A 25765-nucleotide genomic window follows, 5' to 3' on the forward strand; every position below is an offset into this window, starting at 1 on the left:
GCTGTTCTGGCTCCTACCTGTCTCCGTGAGTTCTCAGTGCCTGTTCATGGTTAAAGCAGCTGCTCTGAGCAGCCTTTTCCTCCACATCATTACCCCTTGAGCCCAGACAGGAGGAGTGGCTGATGGGAAAGGAAACAATGACTTGTTTGAGTAAGGGGCGCTTGGGCTATATGAAGAGGCCAGAGCAGCAGGTCTGGCGCACCTTTGTCAAGAGCTTTCATTGTGAAAGCAACAGGGCTGTGGAGATTGGAGCAGAGTTTGCTTCTTCTTAGCGTGGAGGAGGAAATGAGAGGTTAGCAGGGTCCTGAATAGCTCACATTTGCAGTGAGTATGTATTTCATGTATCCCAGGCCAACCTCTTAAGTTGCAGTAGGAGAGTGAAATTCTGATCCTGTCTCTACTTCTCACGTGGTGGGGTTACAGCTGTGCACCCTCTGCTCAGCTTCTACTCTGGGTCGAACCTAGAACCTCCTGCACCCTGTGCAGACAGACACTCTACCAGCTCCATCTCTAGCTTCTGGTGACTTCTTCCAACATGACGTCAGTCACTAGAAAATTAATGACAAAAGTCCTGCCTCCCATTTCTTTTTTTTGAATTATTTGATTGTCATTTTAAACATTAAGAATAATCAAAAAGGAACAAAACAAGGACAAAAAAATTGTCCTTGGAATATATGGAGTTTTATCTAAACTACAGATTTCGCCAGTAAGATTTCAGTGTGAATTATTTGTCATAAGCAACAATAATTCTGTTACTAACGTTGATTACTCAAAATACTCCCTCTCTAACTTTGCAGGGAAATATTTCTTTCTAAGCTTCTATACAGTAAAAATTTAAGTACTCAGTGACTTGCCTTTTGTGTCTGATTTATGTATTGCTATGTATTTTTTTCCTTTTTCGAGACAGGGTTTCTCTGTGGTTTTGGAGCCTGTCCTGGAACTAGCTCTTGTAGACCAGGCTGGTCTCGAACTCACAGAGATCCGCCTGCCTCTGCCTTCCAAGTGCTGGGATTAAAGGCATGTGCCACCACCGCCCGGCCTGCTATATTTTTTAAAATTAGAAGTAGAATGATAAAAAGAGTAATGTGTGTCTGTGACCCAAAAAAAGGCAAAAGAAACCTGAAATGACAGAGTGGTTCCAAGAGTTGAAGAATTCATACTGAAGTGGAGAGGGGGGGCTCCTGTTTTACTAGACACACAAAGCCAGACAAAGTGCTCGCTGCCTTTCTTAGCTTCTATTTCAGTCCTTACCTTCTTTTCATTAAGTAAACGGTGGTACTCTAGGCCTTCCCCTTTTCTAGGCCTTTGAATTTACTTGGAAACTATCCACGTGGAGTCAGACCCCACTGCACACCTGTCCTTGACAGTACAGAACTCTGCAGAGTGGGCCGGGGCTGGAGCAGTGATAAGGACTCGCGGTCTGACCATTGTGTCCTTCCAACAGTGGCTCCTTGTGAGGCAGGTTGACTGTATCAATGCCGCATTGTAGTTTGGTTTGTGTAATCGGTACAATGTCTCTTCCAGCCCTCTCTCCAACTTTCTTTAGGTGGCAAATAGGTCAAGGTGATGTCCGATGAATGTGACTCCCTGAGGTACATGAGGAAGATAGCAAGGGTGAACTTCTCAAATGACAGTGGCCTCTGACCTCAGAACTCCACAGTTACTGCTATGTGACATTTCTACTGACAGTTACCTCCCCAAGCCAGACTGCCCCCCCCATGTGTGTGCGTGCTCGTGCATGTGCCAGAGGCTGACATCAGGTGTTTTTCCTCAGGAGCTGTAGACTAGACTGGCCTCGAATTCAGTGATTTCCTTGCGCCTGTCTTCTCAGTGCTGGGATTAAAGATGCGTGTCACCACTATCTGGCTTGTGAACTCACTTTTATAAGGCATGTTCTTTGATTTTTTTTTTTTTGATGTTCAAACATACAAAATATTTTTGTGTTTCAGCTATCAGTTTTGTTTTCAGAAGTATGTCCTCTGCCCCTTTCCAGTGACTGCCTACTGAGCTGCAGCCAGAGACACCTTCTCCCTTCCTGCAGTCCAAAGGCAGGGTGGCGTCATGCCTAATGCTACTCTGCGGGCTTTCAGGGTTCCATCATCCCTTCATAAGAGTGCTTACAGGAGTTGGCCAGGACTCTGTTGGTCTGCAGCAGCCTGGCTTCTCAGGTGGTGTTGCCTCTCTTGTTCATCTTCACACGCACTGGCCACCGTCCTGTGTGACAAACACCTCAGGCACCTTCTGTCCCAGGGCCTTTGTGCTGGCTGGTCCTGCTTCTAATGCTTTCCCAGATTGCTGTGTGCCCAGCTCTCCCTCACCACTGGCCCGCCTCCCTCCTGCTCTGCTGTAGCCATGGGGTATGGCATGCGTTAATTATTACAATTTACACTGCGGCCTTGAAATACCTGTTCTCTCACCTTTTTCCTACGAGAACGTAAACTTTAGAGACACAATGATTTCTTGTGTCATTGCTGTCACAGGCTCTGTAGCAGTAGCAGATAACATCATCTTCAGAGAGTTTTCTCAACTCTGTAAAATGGGAACGTATTTATTGTGTTTGTAGGCATCATTTTAGCTAAGCAAATCCTCCAGTGAGCTTATGTTATGCTCATAAAGAAATAATCAGTGAGATGGTGGTATATACCTTTAATCCCAGTACTTGGGAGGCAGAGACAGGTTGCTTTTTATGAGTTCGAGGCCAGTCTACAGAGCTGTTACACAGAGAAACCCTGTCTCAAAAAAACTAGTACAACCCATTTTACAAACTGCGCACAGAAACGCAGATGTAGAAAGACCCTGACTCAGGAGAGGTATCCTGGTATGCCATGTTAGTCTGGGGGCCTGTGGAACCTTCCCCCATGTGGATGGTATCCTCAGGGACCCCCTGGGGACCCTCATACTATTGTCTTTTCTCCACAGAGCTCATGCTGCCCTTTCTCTTGTGGCTTGTGCTGTGTGGTGGACATGAGGCTCATGCCTCTTTTGAGCCTTGTCTAGTTTAAGTGTTCTGCTGTGGCCTCACACTGATATGCTTTCTAACTTTATGAGGGAAGTTCATTTCTAGTTTTCAGATCACATCGGAAGAAAACATTGAAGCTTAATGTATTCAGCAGTTAAAATGGCTATTCAGTTACTGGTTACAATGCCCTTATGTGCCAATTAGTCTAAGCTTGAACTTGCAAACCTCTTTGTCAGTGTTTGCTTTATGCAAATAAAGTATGTGAGCAGCTAATGGGAAAGGACTTATTTGGTTAACATTAAACCACCCTCCATGTAGCAAAAGGTAACTTAGTCTTCAATGACATTAGGTCCCTGCTTCCTTGTTTTGATGCATAAGGTGGCAAAGGTGGTGGCTGTCACTGGATTAGACTAGAAGGAGCCTACAGCTCTATGTCCATCTGTCTTTGTCCTGTTTCTCCTCTGGCTGGGACTTCTTGTTTGTTTTCTCAGCGTGACACAGAAGCTCTTTTCAGAAGTGATGCCCCGTAAACCACTCAGAACAGGCTGGTTTACTAAGAACAGTTTTCATCCAAGTGCCTGGGACTGAGGGCCAGCGTTCCGTGTATACTGCTGATGTGTGTGTGTTCAGAAGCAGATAATGGTGACAGTACCCCTGACTTCTCTCTAGGAAGCCCTAGTAGGGCAGGCTGCCTGCACACCTCCCCTCTTAGTCCCTGGGCAGGGAGGTTCAAAGTCAGTGTTTCCTCTCCCCTTCTTTAGATCCCTCTGTGATCGTGTGTGAGCAGAGCCGCACAAACTCGTATTCATGGGCTCTAAGCGCTGGCTGCATTGCCTGCTCACGTCCTGATCCTTAGTCTAGATTCCAAGTCACTAAAACTGGGGGAGGGGAGCGGGATGAAGGTTAATATGCATAATGCCTATTTAACAATGATAATTAAGTATGATAATTAAGATGTGGGAAAATAAATGCCTTGTCGGTCACATGGCATCACAGTTCAGTAAATGTCAGCTGATAGGAAAATATACTTTAAGTTGTATTTCTTTCTTTCATATTCCCTTTTTATGCATATTAACTTATCTGTATTTGTGAATACCTATCTGATCTCTGCCAGGAGCTGAGTACACAGAATGACTGAAACAGACCTGACCTTGAGCACAGCATCCAACAGGAAAGACAGGTGTGCTTGAAACCTGACAGTTACTAGAACATTTATGTTGAACCAGGAATAGAGTTTTACAATTACTAGAACACTTATGTTGAACCAGGAATAGAATTTTAAATACAGACTTTAATTTTTAAAAGCTTCTGCAGTGAAAAAGTGAGGAAAAAATCAGTGTAGTTTTCCAGAGTTTTGAGAAAGAGGTGCTTACGCAAGCGAGCTTGTGTAACTGTCCTTCAAGGACAGTTAGTAGGTCAATAGAAACGGAAGAAAGGGGTAGAAAGAAACGGCTTGTAAAGCAGACTGGAGCAAGTCCATTGAGGATTTCTAAGTGAAACAAGGAGGGAATTGTGAACTGGAAAGTGAAGTTCCTAATTTTCCAGCACTGAAGTCATAACTCTGACAGCAGAGTCAGACTTAGTAGCTGGTTTGCCAGAAAGAAAATTTGGTTTAAAAGTATGAACAAACCTCAACAATTCTAACATGATGTAGTGGTCATTTTGTTTTTGGTATAACCAAATACTATATAAAAGTTTATTGTTAACTGTAAATAATATATCATTTAAACATATTTAATTTTATGTATATGATTTTTTTTCCCTGTGTGTATGTGGGTGTGTAGCATGAATTCTAATTGGTCTTAATAATAAAAACCTGGAGTCAGATATTGGGGTGAAAGCTGAAAGATCAGAGAAGCAGAGCAGTCAGCCACTAGTTCTTACCTCTCTGACATCCTCAGAGTGGGGGGTATCCTTTCTCTACAAGACCTCAAACTCAATGCCTGAGCTCTAGCCTCCTCCCGCCTTATATTCCTCTCTCTGCTCAGCCATATCCCTTCCTGTCTCCACCTCCCCAGTGCTGTGATTAAAGGGGTGTGACTACCAAGTACTGGAGTTAAAGGTATGAGTCACCACTACCTGTGTTTGATTTGCTTTTAGACTGAATCAATCTTGTGTAACTCAGGGGTGGTCTTGAACTCACAGAGATCTGTCTGCCTCTGATCCTGAGTACTGGAATCAAAGGTGTGCGCCACCACTGCCTGGCCTCTATGGCTAACTAGTGGCTAGCTCTTTACTGTAATATTAGGCAAGCTTTATTTGTTAAAGCACAAACAAAATATCACCACATGTGTGTACATACACACACACACACATACATACCTCGTTACTACGTATTGGATCCTCTGAAACTCTGGTTACAGATGGTTGTGAGCTTCCATGTCGGTGCTGGGAACCAAACTAGGTCCCTTGCAAGAACACTGAGCCATCACTTCAGCCCCTTACACATCATTTCTTTAATGAGTAAGATTTAGCACAATGAGAACCAGGCACAGTGGCTCATGCCTTTGGCGAAGATGAATGTTTGTTCTCAAAAATGCAGACCTTCCAGTCAGTTCCTCACAAGAGCAAAGGTTAAATGGCTGAGTAAACTTTTTGTTTTTGTTTTGTTTTTTTTGACAGCAGGATGCAAATTAAAATGACTTTGAGATTCTGTTTTACTCCAGTCAGACTGGCTGTCCTGAAGAAAACAAATGACAACAAATGCTGGCAAGGCTTTGGGGATGGAGACCTTTTCCTTGCTCCCTGCTGGTAGGAGTGGAAATTAACGGAACAACTGGAAATAAGTATAGACCTTCAGAAAACTCAAACTAAGCCGGGCGGTGGTGGCGCACGCCTTTAATCCCAGCACTTGGGAGGCAGAGGCAGGCGGATCTCTGTGAGTTCAAGACCAGCCTGGTCTACAAGAGCTAGTTCCAGGACAGGCTCCAAAACCACAGGGAAACCCTGTCTCGAAAAACCAAAAAAAAAAATGAAAACCCAAACTAGGAAACCATGTGATACAGTGTATCACTCCTAATGAAGATGTGCTATATATACATAAAGGGATTTAAATTAGCTGTCAAGAAAAATAGAATGATGACATTTACAGGAAAATAGATGCAACTTCAAAGTGTATTAAATGAGATGACCACATATCAGAAAGACAAAATTTGCGTATTCTCTATCATGTGTAGTTCCTAACTTTTAATATTTGTGTGTATGTAAACAAGGAGGCATGAGAGTGGATGTGACTTATGAACTAGGTAGGAGACCAGGGAGGAAAATGAGATCCTGAGAAAGGAAGGTGGGGGAGAGGGAAAGGAGGCTGTTGGGGGTCATAGGACAGGAGAGGAAGGACCAGGGATGGGGAGGAATTTGAGGGAAAAATAGCAAATTTTGTGTAAAAAAAAAAAAATCCCATAGTGAAACCTAACCCCAGCCTGGAGCTCCCCTTCAAGGACTTCTGGCCAGGGACTGGATTTCTTGGTAAGGGCACTGACATTTGTGGATGTTTGTGCCTTTACTCACATCTGGGCTAAAAGAACTAACCCCAAATTCTGGGTGTAGAATTAGAAAGTCAGTGACATCCTCATTACAACCAAAGCTCTGTATTTCAAAGAGGAAAGTAAAGCAAAATAAAGTGTCCCTTTGCATAGCTGGCTTGTCTTTAGTATTTTTTGAAATGTTTCTTCTTCCTTTTTTTGTTAAATAATTTTGTTAAATAATAAAATCATGCTATTTTTGTTAAGCCTGTATTTCCTTTTCGTTAATGCTGTCTTTCTTCTGATTTGTTTTTTTTCCTGGCATGGCAGCTCTGTTCCTTTCACCATCCTGTGCTGTATTTTAGGTGTGTTCGTAGTGACTCGTGTGTTGTGAAATTGCCTGTTTAAAACAATTCCCACTTGAGAATCTGCCGCCTAGGGCATGTCTCGCCTGTTTGCATTCATTAGGATATTTAATATATGTGGACTAATTTCTGTCTTCGGATTGTTAGGCCCATTTTGGTCTTAATGCCTCCTCCCACCGTGCAAAGCACATTTTGCAGTCAAGCATGTACTTCTGCATAGAAGCAGTGACAAAGAAACGCCATGGGAACTGCTCTCTCCAGTTGATCAAAGTCCCCACAGCTCTTTCTGTCCTTCTGACCTGTGATAACAGGATGTCTGAAAGTTCCTTCAGAGAATGATGTCATCAATGTCAGACAGATTTGGAATTATTTAAATTGTTTTATGAACTTCTCTATGATGCAAAACATTGATTACTGGGGAACTTAATGTGATTAGTGTCGGGTCAAGTTTTCTATTATAAAAACATACCAAGCCACAATTTTTAGCTTTTTTTTTCAAAGTTGAGGAATAAATGGGCATCACCGCTTGGTTAACGTAAAGCAAGGTTAAATATTTCTTTTGTTATCTTTTTCTCTACAAATGTTCTTTAAACTTTCCTATACTATCTAGAAGAGACAGTTCCTTACACATGCCTTATGCCTTCTCATAAACAAGAGCAATAACTGGCAAAGCCAGAGGGTACCGAGGCAGAGAAAATGGACTAGATGTAGTTCCCACTTCCCAGAAGACAGTTATCATGGGCACGAAGTTGACCTGGTTTCTATGGCGCTCCGTTGGGTTGTACTCAGGTGGCTTATTTGCACTGAGCCACCTGTGGAACTGGGGGATGGCGTTCTCTCTGAGAGCCCGTGAACCTTGTCGAGTTGTTAGACCTGTGATTGAGAAGCAGTTCATCGGGTTTCTTTTCTGTCTTCTCAATCTCATCACCTAGGCTCTCCGAGTGAATTTTTTTCAGTAGATAAATTTAAAGAGAGGAGATGTTTTTATATTTAACCAGAGTAAAGTTCAAAAATTAACAAACAGGTTTTTTTCTTTCAACGTCTTTATCTTTTAGTCATGGTTAGTATTTAACCTTCTAGTGCCTTGGCTTTCAGAATGGAGATTATAATTTGTGCTGTATGGAACCTTAATTAATACTTACTAATCATGTGCTTTAAGCCAGAGATGAAAGTTCCTTCAGTTCAAAGTTCATAATAACATTTCAAATAAGCAGCTAAACTTTCTGGAGAAATGACTGGCCTCAGATCATTAACTTACATATCATGATTATTTTGTGCTGTTTTGATAAGATGGGCCATTTTTGTTCTTTTTAAGAGATTCTCAGTCCCACCTTCTAGAGTTCTTAAGTCTTTTTATTTCACTCAGTGAAATATTTACTTAGTAGTTGATAGGCAATGTGTGAGATATTGTGCTAGGAACAGGGCATAGCTAGGTCTTTCCTTCAGACAAACAGGAGTATGGAAAGAGAAGAATTGGCCCACAGAAAATGTCTCATTTTCCTTATTCTTTCTGTAAGTGTATTGTGACAAAGCACCATGTCATCCTAAATTTACTTAGTACTTAGACATCAAGTATGTTAACTCGTGCTCACAATATTGGCTTCCTGGGACCGTGGAGATGACTCAGTGGCTAAAGGCTCTCGCTGCCAAGCCTGAAAACTTGAGTTTGATCCTCAGAGCTGTGTGCATGCTGAGCAACACCACAGCCATCACTGAGGCCTGGGCCCGCCTAGATCACAAGTTTGATCTGATGTATGCCAAGCGTGCCTTTGTGCACTGGTATGTGGGTGAGGGCATGGAGGAGGGGGAGTTCTCTGAGGCCCATGAAGACATGGCTGCCCTGGAGAAGGATTATGAAGAGGTTGGGGCCGATAGTGCTGAAGGAGATGATGAGGGTGAAGAATATTAGCCCCGTGGTGCATTGTCTACCCTTCATTGTCTTTTCTTTGTTGTTGTCTGTGTGTAACTGTCCTAAACTGTCAATAAAAATGTTTCCAGTGCAAGTGGGGAAAAAAAAAAAAAAAGAAAGTAAAATGAAGATGGTGGAGGAAGGGAGCCACACTCTGACCCCACCACACAGCCACATGCACACGCACAAACATACACACAGATGAATTTTAGAAATGATTTGGTTTCTTTTTTCTGTAATATTGGTGGTTGAAGCAGTGTTTCTCAGGCCTGTCCTTACTCTTTGGATGTAAGCATGTGAATGTGCTTCGGATCCCAGCACTGCCTTTCTTGTAATGCTTAACCTTTTTGTTACGTGTGTAACTTCACCTTAGACTCATACCGAAAGCTTTGTTTTCTTTACTCTGTCGACCTGTGTTGTTTAGTTTGGTAGCTACTTCCTACCTTTTAAAATTAAGATTAGATGACTTTTAAGCCTGTTGGTGGTTCTTTGTGTCCAGTGAACAGCAGCCTAAATGTAAAGCACATCATGCTAGAATGTTCTAAAATATTAGACAATGCTGCAGTTTAGAATAAAGCTCACTGGTAAGTTTATGTATATTTATTCATCCATTTGGGTTCTGCCCAGCAAATCTACATTTTAAGATATTATTTTAGATATACCATATTGTGGTTTTTTTGTTTTTTGTTTGTTTTTGCCATTTTCCATTTCTTACCATAACTTCAGCAATATTTTTTAATGCTTTTTTTTAATTTGAGAATTTCATACATGGCTGCATTATACTTGCGTCATCTCCACCCTGTCTTCTCTCGGCTTCGACTCTTCTCATGTTCTCACTATCCCTCTCTTTCCTCCCTGACTCCCTCTCAAATTCATGACCTCTTTTATAATTATGTTGTACACCACCTCCTACTGAGCCCAGTTAGTGTTGCTGTTATTTGAATGTGTTTGGGGCTGACTACTCAGAGATTGAGGCTTGTCCCTGAAAACCACTTGTTCCCTCTCCCTGAGCAGTCATTGACTTCCTGTAGATTTTTTATAGTTTTTTTCAAAATACAATTTACATACCACGGCATTTGTCCATCTAAAACGTGTAGTTAGTTCATGATGTTGAGTATATTCTTTTGGGAAGGGGGAGGAAAGGTTTATTTGCTTTACACTTCCATGCCACAGTCCATCATTGAGTGAGGGCAGGAAGGGCAGGAACTCAGTGAAGAACCTGAAGGCAGGGCAGGCGAAAACAGCTGGAGAACAAAGAGTTCCCCTCAGTGTATTTTTGAGCTATGTGATCATTACAACCACCAAGTTTTGAATATTTCCTTCATCCCAGGAAGAATTTTTGTGTGTGTGTTTTGGTTTTTCGAGACAGGGTTTCTCTGTTTAATAGTCCTGGCTCTCAGTTTATAGACCAGGCTGGCCTCGAACTCACAAGAAATCTGGCTGCCTCTGCCTCCCAAGTTTGGGATTAAAGGCATACGCCAGCACTGCCTGGAGATTTAAAAAAAAAAAAAGTCCATTTTTTATTTTTTGTGTTTGAGTGTTTTGATTGAATCTAGTAAGTGAATCATGTGCATGCCTTATGCTGCAGAAGGTCTGGATTTCCAGGATCTGGAGTTATGGGAGGTCATCACTGAGCCATCTTACCAACCCCAAGGATTTTTATACCTTCTGCCAGTTATTACACACTTCTCCTCAGTAGTCCGGCTTTAGGCAATAAAAATCTTTCTACCTCTATAGATTTATCAGTCATAGATATTTCATATAAATAGTGTGATTTCTTTTGCTTTTCAGGGTCTATGTGTGAGCGGGGTATTTGTTTTTATGACCCTCTAATACTCTCTTGTATGGCTACACCAGAGTTATATGCTACAGTTGATGGATTTGGGCTTATACTGGCATTTATAGCCATTCTTAATTTTTGTGATATTCAAAAATAAAACTTGCTGTATAAGGAAGTTAGGGTGTTGATGCTATAGCTCAGTGCGTGTTTGCTTAGAGCCTGTGGGGCCCTAAGGTGTGGTGCCAGCAATGCCAAGAGGGCACTGGGGAGACAGTCTAGTCAGTGGCATGCCTGTGTAACTGGGAGGCCTGAGTGTGGTTCTCCAGCATCCACATAGAGGCTCAGTGCCTGGCTTGTCCGTGTTTCCCCACTGGTGAGGGAGGAGGGATAGGCAGGTCCTCTTGAGTCACAGGGTGTTTATTTGGAGATGAGGCTCTACAGCACCACTGCTCACATCGGCTGTGTGGTTTAGCATCAGATATATATATATATAAATCAGAAATGAGTCTGCGTGGTAAATAGAAATTACATTGCATCTCACTCCCCACATCCTCTTGCAGTAGACGCTCCTGTGCCTTCCCTGTCAATCTGAGGGTGTGCTGGGCTCCTGGGCACATCCCTTCATCTAAGAATGACTACCACGTTCTTCCCATTGCAGAAGGCATTTCTCCATGTGACTCACACTTAACTGGAAAATTCCTTAGTGTACTTCTTCTTCTTCTTCTTTTTTTAAAACAGTGTTGCCTTTGCAAGAAAACTTTAGTAACCTTGGGTCTTCACCAGACCATGTCCCTGCTCAGCTGGGAGGCACTTTCAAACCTTGTCTTTCTCTTCAGCACTTTCCTCCTTCCACACTCCCAACTCTAATTGCAGTTTTCTTTACTCAAGAAAACAGAAAGCCCGAGGAGAGCGTCCACCTTCTCCTCCACCCAGTGCGCTGCTGAGTCTGCTGAAATACCTACTCGGGAACAGCATTTCTCATGCAGGCTGTGGTCTGGATGGAAAACACTGTAGAGTGTGAAATCAAGAGAAGAAACTGGCTCCAAAGGAGGACAGGCAATGTGGGGCCTATGCAGCTATGATCCCTTCAGAGGCTAAATGATTGAAGGCAGCTGAGGCCTGCCCAGGGCTCTGCAGAGTGGCGGCATGAGATGAAGCTGCCCCTCCTGAGGTGTTGATTCCTGGGACAGTTATCTTATTTTGGAAACTCCAGGAACCACAATAAATAAGATTTGGGCCTTTTGAATGCTGCCAAGTGGTAACACCTCCTTAGAATTGAGTTAAGCTCATACAGTTTTTAAAAATTTTATAATTTATTTGTCTGAGGAGGCCGGGTCCTGGAGTTACAGGTGGTTGTGAGCTGCCTGGTGTGGGTGCTAGGAATGAACTCAGGTTCTGTGTGAGACCAGTCCGTGCTCTTTACCACCGAGCCATCTCTCCTGCCCTAGCCCCAGGATTTTTGTTGTACTGAAATACACATACCATCTTAACTGTTTCAAGCATACACCCAGTGGTATTAAATCCATTTATAGTGATTCACATCTGTCACTGTCTGCTTCCAAAACTGTTACATAAACTCTGCACTCAGCAAACCTTAACTAACCTCTCCCTACTAGTCTAAGGTACGCTTTCTGTTGCTATAAATTCTGTTTCTATAAAGTCTAGATGTTTCATTTAGTGGAATCCTAGCTTTTTGTGTGTCTTTCTTTACTTAGCATGATGTATTAGTTTGCTTTCTATTGTTGTGATAAGACACTGACCAAAACCAACTTGAGTTTATTTCAGTCCATCATGAAGGGAAGTCAGGGCAGGAACTCAGGCAGGGACCTAGAGGGGGGAACTGAAGCAGAGGCCATGGAAGAATTGTGTGTTCGCTGGCTCTTCATGGCTTGCTCGACCTGCTTTCTTATACAACCCAGAACCACCTTCTTAGAGTATACTGGGTCCTCCCACATCAATCATTAATCGAGAAAATGCCCCAAAGTGTGTCCACGGTACAATCTGATGGAGGCCATCGCTCAGTTACGTCCCCTCTTCCCAGATGACTCTAGCTTGTATGAGTTGACAAAAGAACTAACTAGCACATGTTTTTAATGTTCATCCATGATATGATATGGCTCAGAATTTTGTCGCTGTAAGGGCTTAGGGCTTATTGTGTATATAGCTTCAATCTGTTAGTTTGTGATAGTATCTCATATTGCCCAGTCTGGCCTTGAACTTATTTTGGAGTCAAGGATGGCTTTGAACTCCTGATTCTCTATTCCAAGTACTGAGAGGACAGGCATGTGACACCATGCATGCATTTTAATCAGGCTTCATTACTGATCAGTAATGTATATTTATAACCCTTCTCAGTAGTGGAAAGTTCCTTTTTCTCAGCAGTGTTCAGATTTCATTGTATTTGTTTCTTCTCCAGATTAAAGCCTGTTTGGGTCTTTTTGTTTATTTGTCTTTTGTTTTTTCCAACTGAAGGAGAGAACCAGTTCTAAACTTGAGTATTTCTTCAGAGAGGTCAGGCAGGGTCTCATGATGACAGCTGGGTTGCTAATGTTGTTCTTCTTTACAGAATAATTTAGTTTAACACCTACTTGAAAAGAATTTTACTTAACCTTTCTCTTAATCAAAACTAAAGTATTGTATCTGTAGTTTTTCATGTTTTAATTCTGTGTTTATTATTCATCATACTTATTAATGCTGGTGTAAGCTAAATAGTATCACCTGGATTGAGTGGTTGGTCTGAGGTCACACATCAGATAGCCGGTGGAATCCCATCTCATGATTCCTGGTTCAGTGTCCTCTTCACAGTAGAGTTAACTCACTCAGCTGGTTTTCAGCAATCTCGAGAGCCAGGATCTGTGGCTCATGCCTGCAATCCCAACACTTGCAAGGTTGAGGCAGGAGACTATAGAAAGTACAAGACCAGCCTGTACTGCAGAGTGAGTTCCAGGCCAGTCTAGGCTACCAAGATAAGGCCCTGCCTGAAAACAAATCTTGAGGCACAGAAATTTTAAATGTAATAACAATACTGCTAATTTAGATAGTTTGACATATAAACAAATCTGTAGTCTTGCATAAATGCTATCTGAATCATTTCTTCACCACAGAAAGTTATCTATCTTTGGAGCTCCAATTTCCTGTATATGGAATCATGCAGGATGTGCATTTTATACCACCTTTACTGTTGCTGCTGGGTTGTTTCTTTGTTCTTAGTTTTGATTCAGGAACAATTTTTGCAACTCTTCATCAGCAACATTTTGCAGCTATATTATCACATTCTATAGTAATGTGTTCTCTTTTGTCTGCAGCCTAGTATTCCGTTGTGTTGTAGAATATTATTTTAAGATGTGTTACATTTCATTATACTGTTGAACATCTGTTTTAATAATGCAAAGATATGTTGCATTATTTTATGTTACATTTGTTTAACTCTGTGAAGCTGTATTACTTTGCCTGTCTAAAACACTACATAGTTTACTAAAGAGCTGAATGGCCAATAGCAAGGCAGGAAAAAGGATGGTGGGGCTGGCAGGCAGAGAGAATAAATAGGAGGAGAAATCTGGGAAGAAGGAAGAAGGAGCAAGAGAGAGCAAGGCTAGCCTCAGAGTAAGAGTGAAGGTAAGATACACAGAAGTAAGAAAAAGAAAAAGCCCATAGACAAAAGGTAGACAGGTTAATTTAAGAAAAGCTGGCTAGAAACAAGCTAAGCTAAGGCTGGGCATTTATAAGTAATAATAAGTCTCTCTGTGTGAGTTATTTGGTTGCTGGGTGGTGGACCCCCAAGAGTAAAGAGTAAAAACAGCAACAACATTTTGGCACCCCACATTGGGCATCAAGGTAGAGAGGGAGGAAACTGTGATCCAGTCAGATTTATGAACAGGTGAAGTACACTCACAATACAGGACACAGCTGCTGCTGCTGCAGCTCCAGCTGATACACCATCCCCATTTCTGCTGCCGCTCATTTCAGAAGGGGACGAAAACCAAGCCACCTGCCACATGTGTGCCTGTGGCTCACTGCCAGCTTGCCTACATCCAAGAGAGTGTCTGTCCTTCGCCCCACCCTCACCTTTTATTTGAGAATTCGGGTTATATATCCCCAGAGAAGACCATGCCATTAGGCCAAAGCTACCTCAATACAATTGGCCGTCAGATCAAGTTCCCACAACACTATTATATAATGTTCCTTTGTTTATATTGTTGAATAGTTAGGTTGTTTACAATATGTGTCTATTATGAGCATGTATGTATGAGTCTTTTAAAAATCCTTGTGTATGATGTGTGTGCACGTAGAGGTCATAGGACAACTTTGGGTGTTGGTTGTTGCCTTCCTCTTTGAGATAGGGCACTTTGCTGTTTACCCCTGTGCTAGCTGACCTGAGGGCTTCTAGGCACTCTTGTTTCTGCCTCCCATCATGCTATAGGAACACAGGAGTTACAGGTATGTGCTACTACTTTCTTATGTGAGTTCTGGGGATCAAACACAGGTCCTCCTGTTGGCAAACACTCTACCGGCTCAGCCGTCTCCCCAACGTATGTGAGTCTTTGCTTGTTTGTTTGGAGACATGATCTCTCTATGTAGTCCTGGCTGTCCTAGATCTTGCTACATAGACCAGGCTGGCCTTGAACTCAGACATGTACCTGTCTCTGCCTGTGCCTTCCAACTGCTAGGATTAAAATTGTGCCCTGCTGTGCCTGCTCTGTATAAATCTTTTTATAGACATACATGTTTACTGCTCTTGGGTAAATATCCTGTTTGGTTTTTTTGCCAACTTAAGGAAGCTAGCGTTATCTGGGGGAGGAACCTTAAATGAGAAATTGTCCCTATCCAGATTGGCTGTAGTCCAGTCTGTGGGCATTGGTTGGTGGTTGATGTGGGAGGACCCAACCAGCCCAGTGTGGGAAGCGTCAGTGAAATAAACCCCCTTCTTTCCTACTTGCTTTTGGTAATGGTGGGTTTTTGTGTTTTTGTCTGTCTGTCTGTCTGTTTGGTTTTTTTTTTGTTGTTTTTTTTTTTTGTTTGTTTCTGGGTTGTTTTTTTTTTTTTTTTTTGTTCCCAGACAGGATTTCTCTGTGTAACAGCTCTAGCTGTCCTGGAACTAGCTCTATAGACCAGGCTGGCCTTGAACTCACAGAGATCTGCCTGCCTTTGTCCCCCAAGTGCTGGGATTAAAGGAGCACGGCAGTCAGTAATAGTGTTTTTATCACAGTAATAGAAATCCTAAAACAGTAAATAGCTAGAAATGTAATTGGTACTTAGTGTGGCAAATATGTTTGACTTTTAAAAGAAATTGTTAGACTTTTGGTTTGGAGCCCGTCTTGAAATTCACTTTGTAGATCAGGCTGGCCTCGAACTCAGAGATCCACCTGCCTCCTAAAGGTAAGCCATGCGCCACCACCGCCTGGCTAGACATTTTACAATATAGCTGTAGTTATATTATTTCCTGTTCACAGTAGCAAATATGAAAGTTCCTTTTGTTCTTATCCTCCCCCAACACTGCTTTTGAAGGGATTTGTCAGACAAAATGTTAGGTGAAGGCAACAACAGAGGATACTGTGAGTCAAAATGGAAAGTACAACCCAGGGAAAGTGCTCCAACTGATGTACACTGGGACACTGAGAGTCTGGGGACAACTTGTAAATGGCTTTGAAAGACATGTGAATGATATGTTGATCTAGAAAGTCCTCTAGTGTTAGTCAAGGAGTAAGTACCATGTATGTGCAAATAGACTTTTCATCACTTAACAAAAGCACCTGGGCCAGCCCTTGAAGCTCCAGCTCTGTGTTTAATGCCCTCATTACTGCACCAAAACCACACAAACAGGTCAAATCTACTTCAGGGAAAGTGTTTGCTTGCTTTTTTTTTTTTTTTTTTTTGCGGTGGGGGGCAGTCCCTAAACTGTTTGGGAGATAGAATTGGCCACCTGATCATTTCAGTAATCCTGACTTTTGTCTTCCCATTGTCTTCAACTTTTTCCTCCCTACTTCACTATTTCCAGACCTAATACCTAGTTGTCTCACACACACACACACACACACACACACACCCCTCCCTCTGGACCACACTCAGCACACAGATACTCTCTCTCTGATTTTGTGGCTGTCCTTATTTCATCCTCTCACTCCCTCTGCTCCTGCCCCTCCTTTGTAATTTGGTCCTGGGCTTTTTAGCCTCTAGCTGGGGGTTCAGCATTTAGTTCCTTCCCTATGATTTCTCCTTAGACTCTCATATGACTTTATAGTTAGTTTAGGTCACACAGTTGCCTACCTAAGGTCTAGGACTGTAGTCCCTGCAGGTGTCTGAACTGACCAAAACGCCACCACAGTCTCTACTAGCACAAGCTAAAACTAAGACTCACTTGGACTTCTTCTTCCTACGTTGAAAACATTGAAAAGTCTTGTTCATTCTTCCTCCTTCCTTTGGACCCACTGTTGTTCCATTCCCCTTCCCCTTTTAATGTTGACTTAGGCATCTGCCGTGGTGACATCAGCTTCCATTCCTGGCTCAACACTGGTAGAAGCTATCTGCTTGCCATCTCCAAGGCTAGATGAGAGTCAGTGAGTTTTGGATCCTCATCTGTAACTTTCCCTGAGAGTGTGGGGGCTCCAGCACAGGTGTTTTTGTTCCTGTTTTCAGTGATTCCCAGAGTCTTTGTAGGAATCTAGGCTTTGATTGTCACTTGGAGATTTGTCACATGATTCCTCCAGCATTTTCATTTTAGGATAATCCTAATTGCATGATTCCACAGTCATCTTTCAAGTATATTTAAAATCATTGCTGTCTCAGATATAGATTAGGAGTCTGAGAAGCAGACACTCAGAGACAGTCTCTGATCCCACCCATAGAGCGTGCAAGTATGGGATCTGACTTTGATCCCCAGCACTCACATGCAGTGTTAGCACATTCTAGCCCTGGAGGAGAGGCCAACAGGTCAGCCAGTCTAGCTGAACCAGCTCCAGTGAAATACCCTATTACACAAAAATAAAAAAATAAAAACCAAGATGAAGGCCCCGTAAGATAGCTAAGTAGGCAAAAGTTCTTCCATATAAGCCTGATGACCTGAGTTCTATCCCTGGAGTCCCCAGTGGAAGGAGAAAACTGACTTCTGGAAGTTGTCCTCTGACCTCCACATGTACAACCATGTGGCATGTGTGTGCCCCATTCTCATGCTCTTATATATGCATATGCAAGTAATTAAAATTAAAACATGAGGCAGAGAATGCTTGAGGAAGACACTTATAACCTCTGGGCTTCACATGAACACATATTTACTTGTGCTCTCAGACACACACATAAGTATGTACATACAACATACATGTGTCCACACACACAAATGGAAGTTACATTTGAAAGCCACTAGACTTCTAAGAGATGAATCTAAGTGTGACTAATCATGTTACAGATGCATGTGTGCTATCATTTTTCCTCTTTTAACTGTTTGGATTTTATACCAGTGCTTAAACTTAACTAGGCCTTAGCTTAAGATTGTTTGGGGTGGAAGTGGTTTTGCTGTAAGAAGTGAGACCAGCTCTACCCAGGTGTTGATGGAAGCATGGCGATATTCCATTATAGCTCGCGGTCTGTGGCTGTTCTTTCTCCATATTTCATTCCCTCTCTAGTCGTTTAGAATTGAAGGTGGTTTGCAAAGTGCCTGTTGTTTACTCTGTCTTTCCCTCTTCTTTCCCCAGTCCTCCCTCCTTGTTTTCCTCCTCTAGCTCACCCTCTTCTTAAACTTGGAGGGTTTGTACTACTCTGTTCAACTGGAGACACAGACAGGAATTTTACCATGTGGAGTTGACATTAAACCTAAACAAAACATTCAAAGCATCACATGATGCTTTTATAGTAAATAAATAAATGAAAGCCATGCTGCAGGCTGGCTTCCTGACCGACTGGCTTCTCAGTGAGAGTCATGGGCAGAGGTAGGAGTGGAGGGACCTGCGCTCAGCATCACCTGCTACTGCCTCTTTGCTAAGACAGCAAACAAAGAGAAATGCTGTTTGGGCTGATTTCTAATTTGTTCTTTGCCACCGTGCTTTTTAAGCCACAGCTTCTGTGTATTTATTCCAGCCAGTAGGCTTCTTTCTCTCAGAGCATAAGAGTCCCCACACAGTCCTCTCCTCGTCCCATAATGTTCTGCGTAATCTATTGCTGAAGAACCAATGTTGGTATATTGTTATTGATGGAAGTCCATAGTATATTAGGGTTCAGTCTTTGTGTTGTACATTTTTTGGGTCCTGGCACATACATAATGACATGCCTCCCTTTACTGTGTCCTGTAGATGTACTACTTGATGGAGTACTTTCCTCATCCTAAAACCTCTGGTGCTTCACCGCCTCCCTTCCCCTGAGCCCTGGCAACCACTGTTTATATCCTCCAGAGTGTGACATGGTTAGAATGATACAACGATAGCCTATCAAATTGTCTGCTTTATCTAGTAAAATCATTAAAGGCTTACATTTTGTACAGTTGTTTTGAACTTGATAGACTTTTTTTTTTTTTTTTGGTTTTTCGGGACAGGGTTTCTCTGTGGTTTTGGAGCCTGTCCTGGAACTAGCTCTTGTAGACCAGGCTGGTCTCGAACTCACAGAGATCCACCTGCCTCTGCCTCCCGAGTGCTGGGATTAAAGGCGTGCGCCACCACCGCCCGGCCTTGATAGACTTTTTGATTGCTTGGCTCAGGCCTCATTTAGCTGTACCCAGCCTGAGCTGGGTTTTTTTTTTTTTTTTTTTTTTTTATCTGTGACTCATTTTCCTTTGTCTCTGTGTGCTACAAATCCCTTGTCCACTTATTTGTTCAAGGTTGTCTTGTCTGTGTTTGGACAATTGTGAACAAAATTGTTGTCAATATTTCATGTCTTGATTGTTTTATGTGGATAGAAATGTTCAGTTTATTTGAATGTAATTGCTGGATCATATGGTAAGAAGATGTTTGCTTATGTAAGAAACTGCTGAACTGTGGGCATGGCATGGTGAACATGCCATATTACATTCCCAGCGTCAATGGATAAGAGTTCCTGTTGGTCATAGCTGGTGAGCTGGCATGCACTTGTAGATTCAGCCACTTCCTAGTCGAGGAAGAAGGATAACTTGAGGCCAGCTATAGCATCATAGTGAAACTCTGTCTCGGGGAAAAAAAGAGAAAAAAAAAAACAGTTCCAATTATTCTACATCTTATTAGCACTTGTTGCTGTCAGCTTTGGCCTTTCTAGTAAAGGGATATAGTAGTGTCTCATTTTTACTTGAAGTTCCTTTGAAAATTATACAGTGTACTTTTTTTTAAAAATGTTTGTTTAGTTTTTTATGGCAGGGTTTCTCTGTGTAGCCCTGGCCATCCTGGAACTCACTCTGTAGACCAGAGTGGCCTCCAACTCAGAGATCCACCACCACCCCACCACCCTCCGCCAGGCAGCTGGAATTAAAAGTTGTGAACCACCACTGCCTGGAAAACAGCTTCTTTTTATGTGCCCGTAGCCATCTGCTTTATCCTTGATGAGGAGGCCACATACTTACCCATTTTACTTTTTAATATTTATTTTGTTTTTGATTATTTGTAGGGGTATGTATACATAAGTGCTTGTGCCTGTGGAGGCCAGAGACATCAAGTGCACTTGGAGTCAGAGCTACAGGTGGCTGAGTGTGCTTTTAAAATGTTTCCATACTATTTGGCCAGCGTTCTTCTAAGGTTAATTTTAAGTAGTTGTATATAGGAGCTGCTATGTCCAGTTAGGTGTCCAAATACTCTGAAATTTTCAGTAGTTTTTCTGGTGGTCACCTGTTGTCCCAGCTCAGGACTGCAGAACTGCTTACAGACTTCTTTAGGGTCCTTCATTCCTAGCAAAGGGAAGAGCCTCCTGGTGTGCATGCCTGTCTAATAAGCCCAGCTGTGTTATGCCTGCATCTCTAAGAGGCCGACTTACATTTAAAGATACCTGTGACTCAGACGAAGTCAGACTTAAGACTAACAGTTCTGGAATGTTTAAATGGACCAGATGCTGTTTACTCTTGGGTCGGAAATCCTCCAGGATGTTTCAGACCATATCAGGTTGGGCCATCCGTGTGGTGGTCAGTTGGGAGGACAGAGATTGAAGTGACAGGTAATCCTATCTATGACCATAAGGTACTTACCTAAACATAAACCTTGCATACATGAATGGAAGGAATTTTTATCTTACTGACTTTGTTCATTAACTGTTAAGTTCCTACTGCTCATAAAACAGTTGAACATATGATGATGAAGTCTAGAGGGATTTTTGCTTTCAATGAGCTCAGTCTCCTTGTTGAAGAATTAAGATGTGTTCATAACAGTTCACAGTCTGAATGAGCCACAGAGAGTCACAAAGCAGAGTCATGGAGTATTCCTGTTCTTACTGGATTAGTATCAGCTTAGTTTGTCTCCGTTCCTTTAAGAGGGCTTCTTTTAGACAATATACTGGTTTTCAGTTCACCTTTAGACTCATATTTGAAGGATGTAGACTATTGATGCCCAGAATTACTGCTGATAGAGTTGTATTAACATCTACTACATTTGTTTTCTATTTTTTTAAACCTTTGTTCTCTGTTCCTCTCTTTTGCATTCCATGGACTGTCTGCCTTTTGTGATTTTAAAGGAACATTTTACATGATTGTGTTTTCTCACCTTTCTTAGCAACCATTTCTACTTATTTTGCTGTTGTTCTCTAACGTGTCTGCCCTAAAATTTGCAGTGTGCATTTACAATTCAAGCCCAGTTTCCTGGAACACTATTCCATCTGCATTGTAGGCAGGACAAAAGACCTGTCCTATCAAGGTAATCCCAGTTCTTCCTCCTATCCCTTATATTAGTTCTGGCTTACATCAGGCATATACATGCTACACAGGATATATATATATCACATAATTAGTATGGCAGTTGTTCTTTTAAACTGGTATTTGTTAATAGTTAGAATAAAAGTTTTTACTTGACCCTAATTCTTTCTTCAATGGGTTTCTTTCATAGAGATCTGAGTTTCTGACTTATTTTCTTCCTTCCTAAAGAATTATCCCCCACTCCCCAGGCTAGCACTTAGGCATTGTATTAAGCAAGGCTTCTGAGAAAGTCTCTTTCACTTTTGAAGGGTAACCGTATGGAGTATAAAGTATAGGTTTGGTTGGTTTTGTTGTTGTTTTCCTTGAGGCACTGAATATTTTGCTTCCATCTGGTTGAATGCTTTCTATTGATGCAAAAAACACAGTTCTCACCCTAAAGAGAATAAGAGATAGTTAATTCTGGAGCCATTTGAGTGACCAGGGCCCAGGAGCCAGAACAAGTTTCATGACATTTTACAGGACATTGGTGGATACATCAGAGAGGCAGGTACAGCAAGATGAGGGAGACTTCTGTAGGCCTCAAGGAATGTCTGATGACATTCTGAGCTTTGGGGCTGGTGGAAGCCAATGGACCTGCTAAATCAGTAGATTCCAAGGGTTTTTATTTATGACTCAGGATGCTAGTACAGATGCACACAGGTGTGGACAAGGTGGACTATCCAGGGGGCTAATGTTAGTCCAAGATAAGGTGACTAGCCTCTGGACCTGCATAACATTTGTCTCTGCAGACAGTGCTTTCCTGGAGTCTTCACGTTTCTGAATCTGCTGCCCTTCCTCTCCTTACCCCATTAGTAAGATGGCTGCTCCCCTACTAGCTTCTTTCAGAATGATTTTTCTTTGATTTTTTTTTTTTTGTTAATTTGAAAATGCATGTCTAAATTCAATTTTTGTTTGTTTCTATGCTTGTTTGGTTTTGCATTTATGCTGCTTGGTGTTTGCCAAACAGACTGAACAGAATGTTGTTCCTGCCAAGAATTTGTGTCAGAATTAGTTAATAATTTCCTCTTTCAGAACTTGGGATGGCTCTTTTAATTTCTTGCCACCATCTACCAGCTACTGCTTCTCTGTGGTTTGCCAGGTCCCCACTTTTTTGGATACATGAGTTCTAGTGTCCAAGATTCTGAGGAAGTGGGGACAGTGGATGGCTTGTACTTCCTTTTGCCTCTGGGTGCTTCCGGCTTCCACTGTCTTTGCTGAGGCTGTCTTTGTCCTTGCGGAGTCTCTCCACCTGTCTTACTTCTAGTGCTTGTGCTCCCAAGTTGTCAGCTTGGGCTTTGGGTAGGTTGAGTTTTCCCTTCAGGTAAGTCACTCTGGGATGATGGTAGAGTAAGATGCAGCCTTAGGCTGCCACATTCCATGACCTTGCAGACCACCCCTTCTAGGATCCGTCCATCTTTTTCTGACCCCAAGTCCTTACGTTAGGTGCCATGTGTTCTAGCCCAGCAGCTGCTATCAGTGGCGAGTCCTACACTAAATGGCAGCTGCTCCCAGGCTTCTTCAAGTATGGAGGACTTTCCGAATCTCCCCTCCGTATACTCCTCCCCACATCGTTCTGTCCCTCCACTTTCTACTGACCTGCTCCTCCTGGGGTGCGTTCCTGATGCTTAGCTGCTCTGTCTCTTTGGAGCAATCCATTCTGTCGTATCTTGACTCTTCTCCCTTCATCGTGCCACAGAGGCAGCCTCTAATCTGCAACCTTACACAGAAGTCTTTTTTAAAAAATAGTTTCATTGCCTCAAAATTAGAAGTTAAGAATTTTAAGTAATGGGGCTGGAGAGATGACTGAGCTGTTGAGAGCACTGACTGCTCTTCCAGAGTCCGGAGTTCAGTTCCCAGCAACCACATGGTGGCTCACAACCATCTGTAATGGGGTGCCCTCTTCTGGCGTAAAGTCCATAGAATACTCATATACATAAAATAAAAATTTTTTAAAAACCTTTTAAGTAATATTATATGTATTTTAAATGCTTGTATTATTTCCTCTGATAATAAAACTTTGAGATTTTGTAGAGGTTGTTAAGTAATTGTGTGAATGCTTTTACAGGCTATTGTATATGTGACATCAGTGCTACTGTGTTTAACTCGTCTTACAACTCTTGCATTAAAAAATACTATACAGATTATTTTTTAAAAATCACTTCATTGAAAAAAGTAGAATAAAGGAAATGAAGTTGGTAACGGGATAAACATTGGAAACAAGTGAATGTAGGAAAGAGGGGAAGAACAGTACATTTGTACATAATCATGCATTTAATGCCTGCAAGAGCTCATGATATGTAAATGTTACTAGTATCCATTTTACAGAAAAATCACCAAAAATGATTTTCCTTGAACCAGATGACTGTTGATAAGGGTCATTTAATTCTAAGTCTTTGGTGGTGTTGACTCTATTATTTTCTTTTAAAGGAGAAGAGCTAAGATGGAAGGAATAGTGCTGTTGGTGTTATAAAGTAAAATTCAGGCACTGCGTTTATGATTTAGGCAGTGTTGAGGGATAATCTAGAGTTCTCCTGCTGGCCATGTCTGGAGCACTTGTCAGGGCGCTGTTGATGGTGGGCCCACTCTTCACAAGTCAGGTTCGCATGGATGGAGGCGGCCACATGGAGGATTCTCTTGTCTTTCATTGCAAACTCTGGATTTAAAAAAATAAATGAATCTCCCATTTGTTTGTTCCATTTGAGATAGATGTGTTTCCAGTGAGTGGAACTCATTGAGCAATCTGTATATTGATATGAAGATATTTCTTGTTATTTGGGCTTAAGTGAATTGCTACTTAGAACTGAATTTTTAAGTCTCAGCTACTTTGGGAGATCTATGAAGTCTCTAAACATTGAAATAAAATTTTTTGGAAAATACTGCAAGTCAGCTTAGTCAGTATTCATGTGTGCGTGTGTGTGTGAGTGAGTGTGTGTGTGATGAGTGGAAAATACTGATCTTAACATCTAGTATAAATTTACGAAAATATGAAAAAGGTTTGTGGATATGTTTTGAAATCACACAAAAATTGCTGTTTTCAAATTTTTAAATACATGTGCTGGTAAAAATTTTTAAATTTCTTCTCAAATATTAGTTATGTCTGAAATCATGAACATTTCATGTCTTGTAGTCTTTAGAGTCGTCAGTTACCTCCATTCACCACCATCTTTAATATCCGTAGGTTATTGAATCCCTGGGAATTATTATTTATAAAGCATTGGACTATGGCTTGAAGGAAAATGAAGAGAGGGAGCTGAGCCCTCCTCTAGAGCAGCTCATCGACCAAATGGCCAACACTGTGGAGGCTGATGGTAACCACGATGAGGGATATGAGGCTGCAGATGAAGGCCCCGAGGATGAAGATGGAGAAAAGAGAAACATCTCAGCTATTCGGTCCTATCAAGATGTCATGAAGGTAAAGCCACAGTTCACTTTAGTACTGTCCCTCTGTGAATCATTGTTTCATAGTTTAAAAGAGTGGCATAGTGACTCAGCATTTGACAACAGTTCAGACTGTTTGCAGCCTGGCTATGGCCTTTTGCTGGGTCATGGCTCTTGGCCACTTGTAGGTGTGTTGGGTATTGGTTATCTTTCTGTCATCCAGCTGACTGGGCATGATTCTGTCAGCTGGCCTCTGTGGAATGGACAGCATCTGTGAGCAGGTTCTGTACCTGAAGACTGAGCCGTGCCAGTCACAGCTGATTGGTGTTTGGGTTTTTATTTTGGCCTTCCCATAGAAATTTGTTTGTTAGTTTGTTTTTACTGATTTTATTGAGGTCTGCATTTTTCTCTGCTCCCCTCCCTGTCTTTCCTCTCCCCTTTTACCCTCTTACATGGTCCCCATGCTCCCAATTTATTCAGGAGATCTTATCTTTTTCTACTTCCCATGTAGATTAGATCCATGTAGGTCTCAGGGTCCTCTTTGTTGTCTTGGTTCTCTGGAATTGTGATTTGTATACTGGTTTTTTTTTGTTGTTGTTGTTGTTGTTTTTCTAGCTCCATCCATTTGCCTGCAAATTTCAAGATGTCATTTTTTTTCCTGCTGTATAGTACGTTTTCTTTATCCATTCTTCAGTCAAGGGGCATTCAGGTTGTTTCTAGATTCTGCTATGACAAACAATGCTGCTATGAACATAGTTGAGCACATGTCCTTGTGGTATGATTGAGCATCCTTTTGGTATAAACCCAAAAGTGGTATTACTGGGTCTTGAGGAAGGTTGTTTCCTAATTTTCTGAGAAATCACCACACTGACATCCAAAGGGACTGTGCCAGCTTGCACTTCCACCGGCAATGCAGGAGTGTTCCCTGTACCCCACAGCCTCTCCAGCATAAGTTGTCATCAGTGTTTTTAATCTTGGCCGTTCTTACAGTTGTAAGATGGAATCTCAGAGTTGTTTTGATTTGCATTTTCTGATGGCTAAGGATCTTGAGCATTTCCTTAAGTGTTTTTCAGCAATTTTAGATT

General features: G+C 42.0%; 1 protein-coding gene across 5 annotated transcripts in view; it reads left to right on the forward strand.

Annotated features, from left to right (window-relative positions):
- The window catches only part of Spire1 (spire type actin nucleation factor 1), a 124385-nt gene that overhangs the window by 35840 nt on the left and 62780 nt on the right, over nt 1-25765 (forward strand). For all 5 annotated transcript variants that reach the window (XM_057788428.1, XM_057788431.1, XM_057788430.1 and 2 more), the window contains exon 3: nt 24481-24714. In XM_057788428.1, the coding sequence (XP_057644411.1) occupies nt 24481-24714 (234 nt within the window). The remainder of the gene's footprint in view (nt 1-24480; nt 24715-25765) is intronic.

The sequence above is a fragment of the Chionomys nivalis genome, chromosome 14 (genome assembly GCF_950005125.1).
Source record: "Chionomys nivalis chromosome 14, mChiNiv1.1, whole genome shotgun sequence".
NCBI classification, from domain to species: domain Eukaryota; kingdom Metazoa; phylum Chordata; class Mammalia; order Rodentia; family Cricetidae; genus Chionomys; species Chionomys nivalis.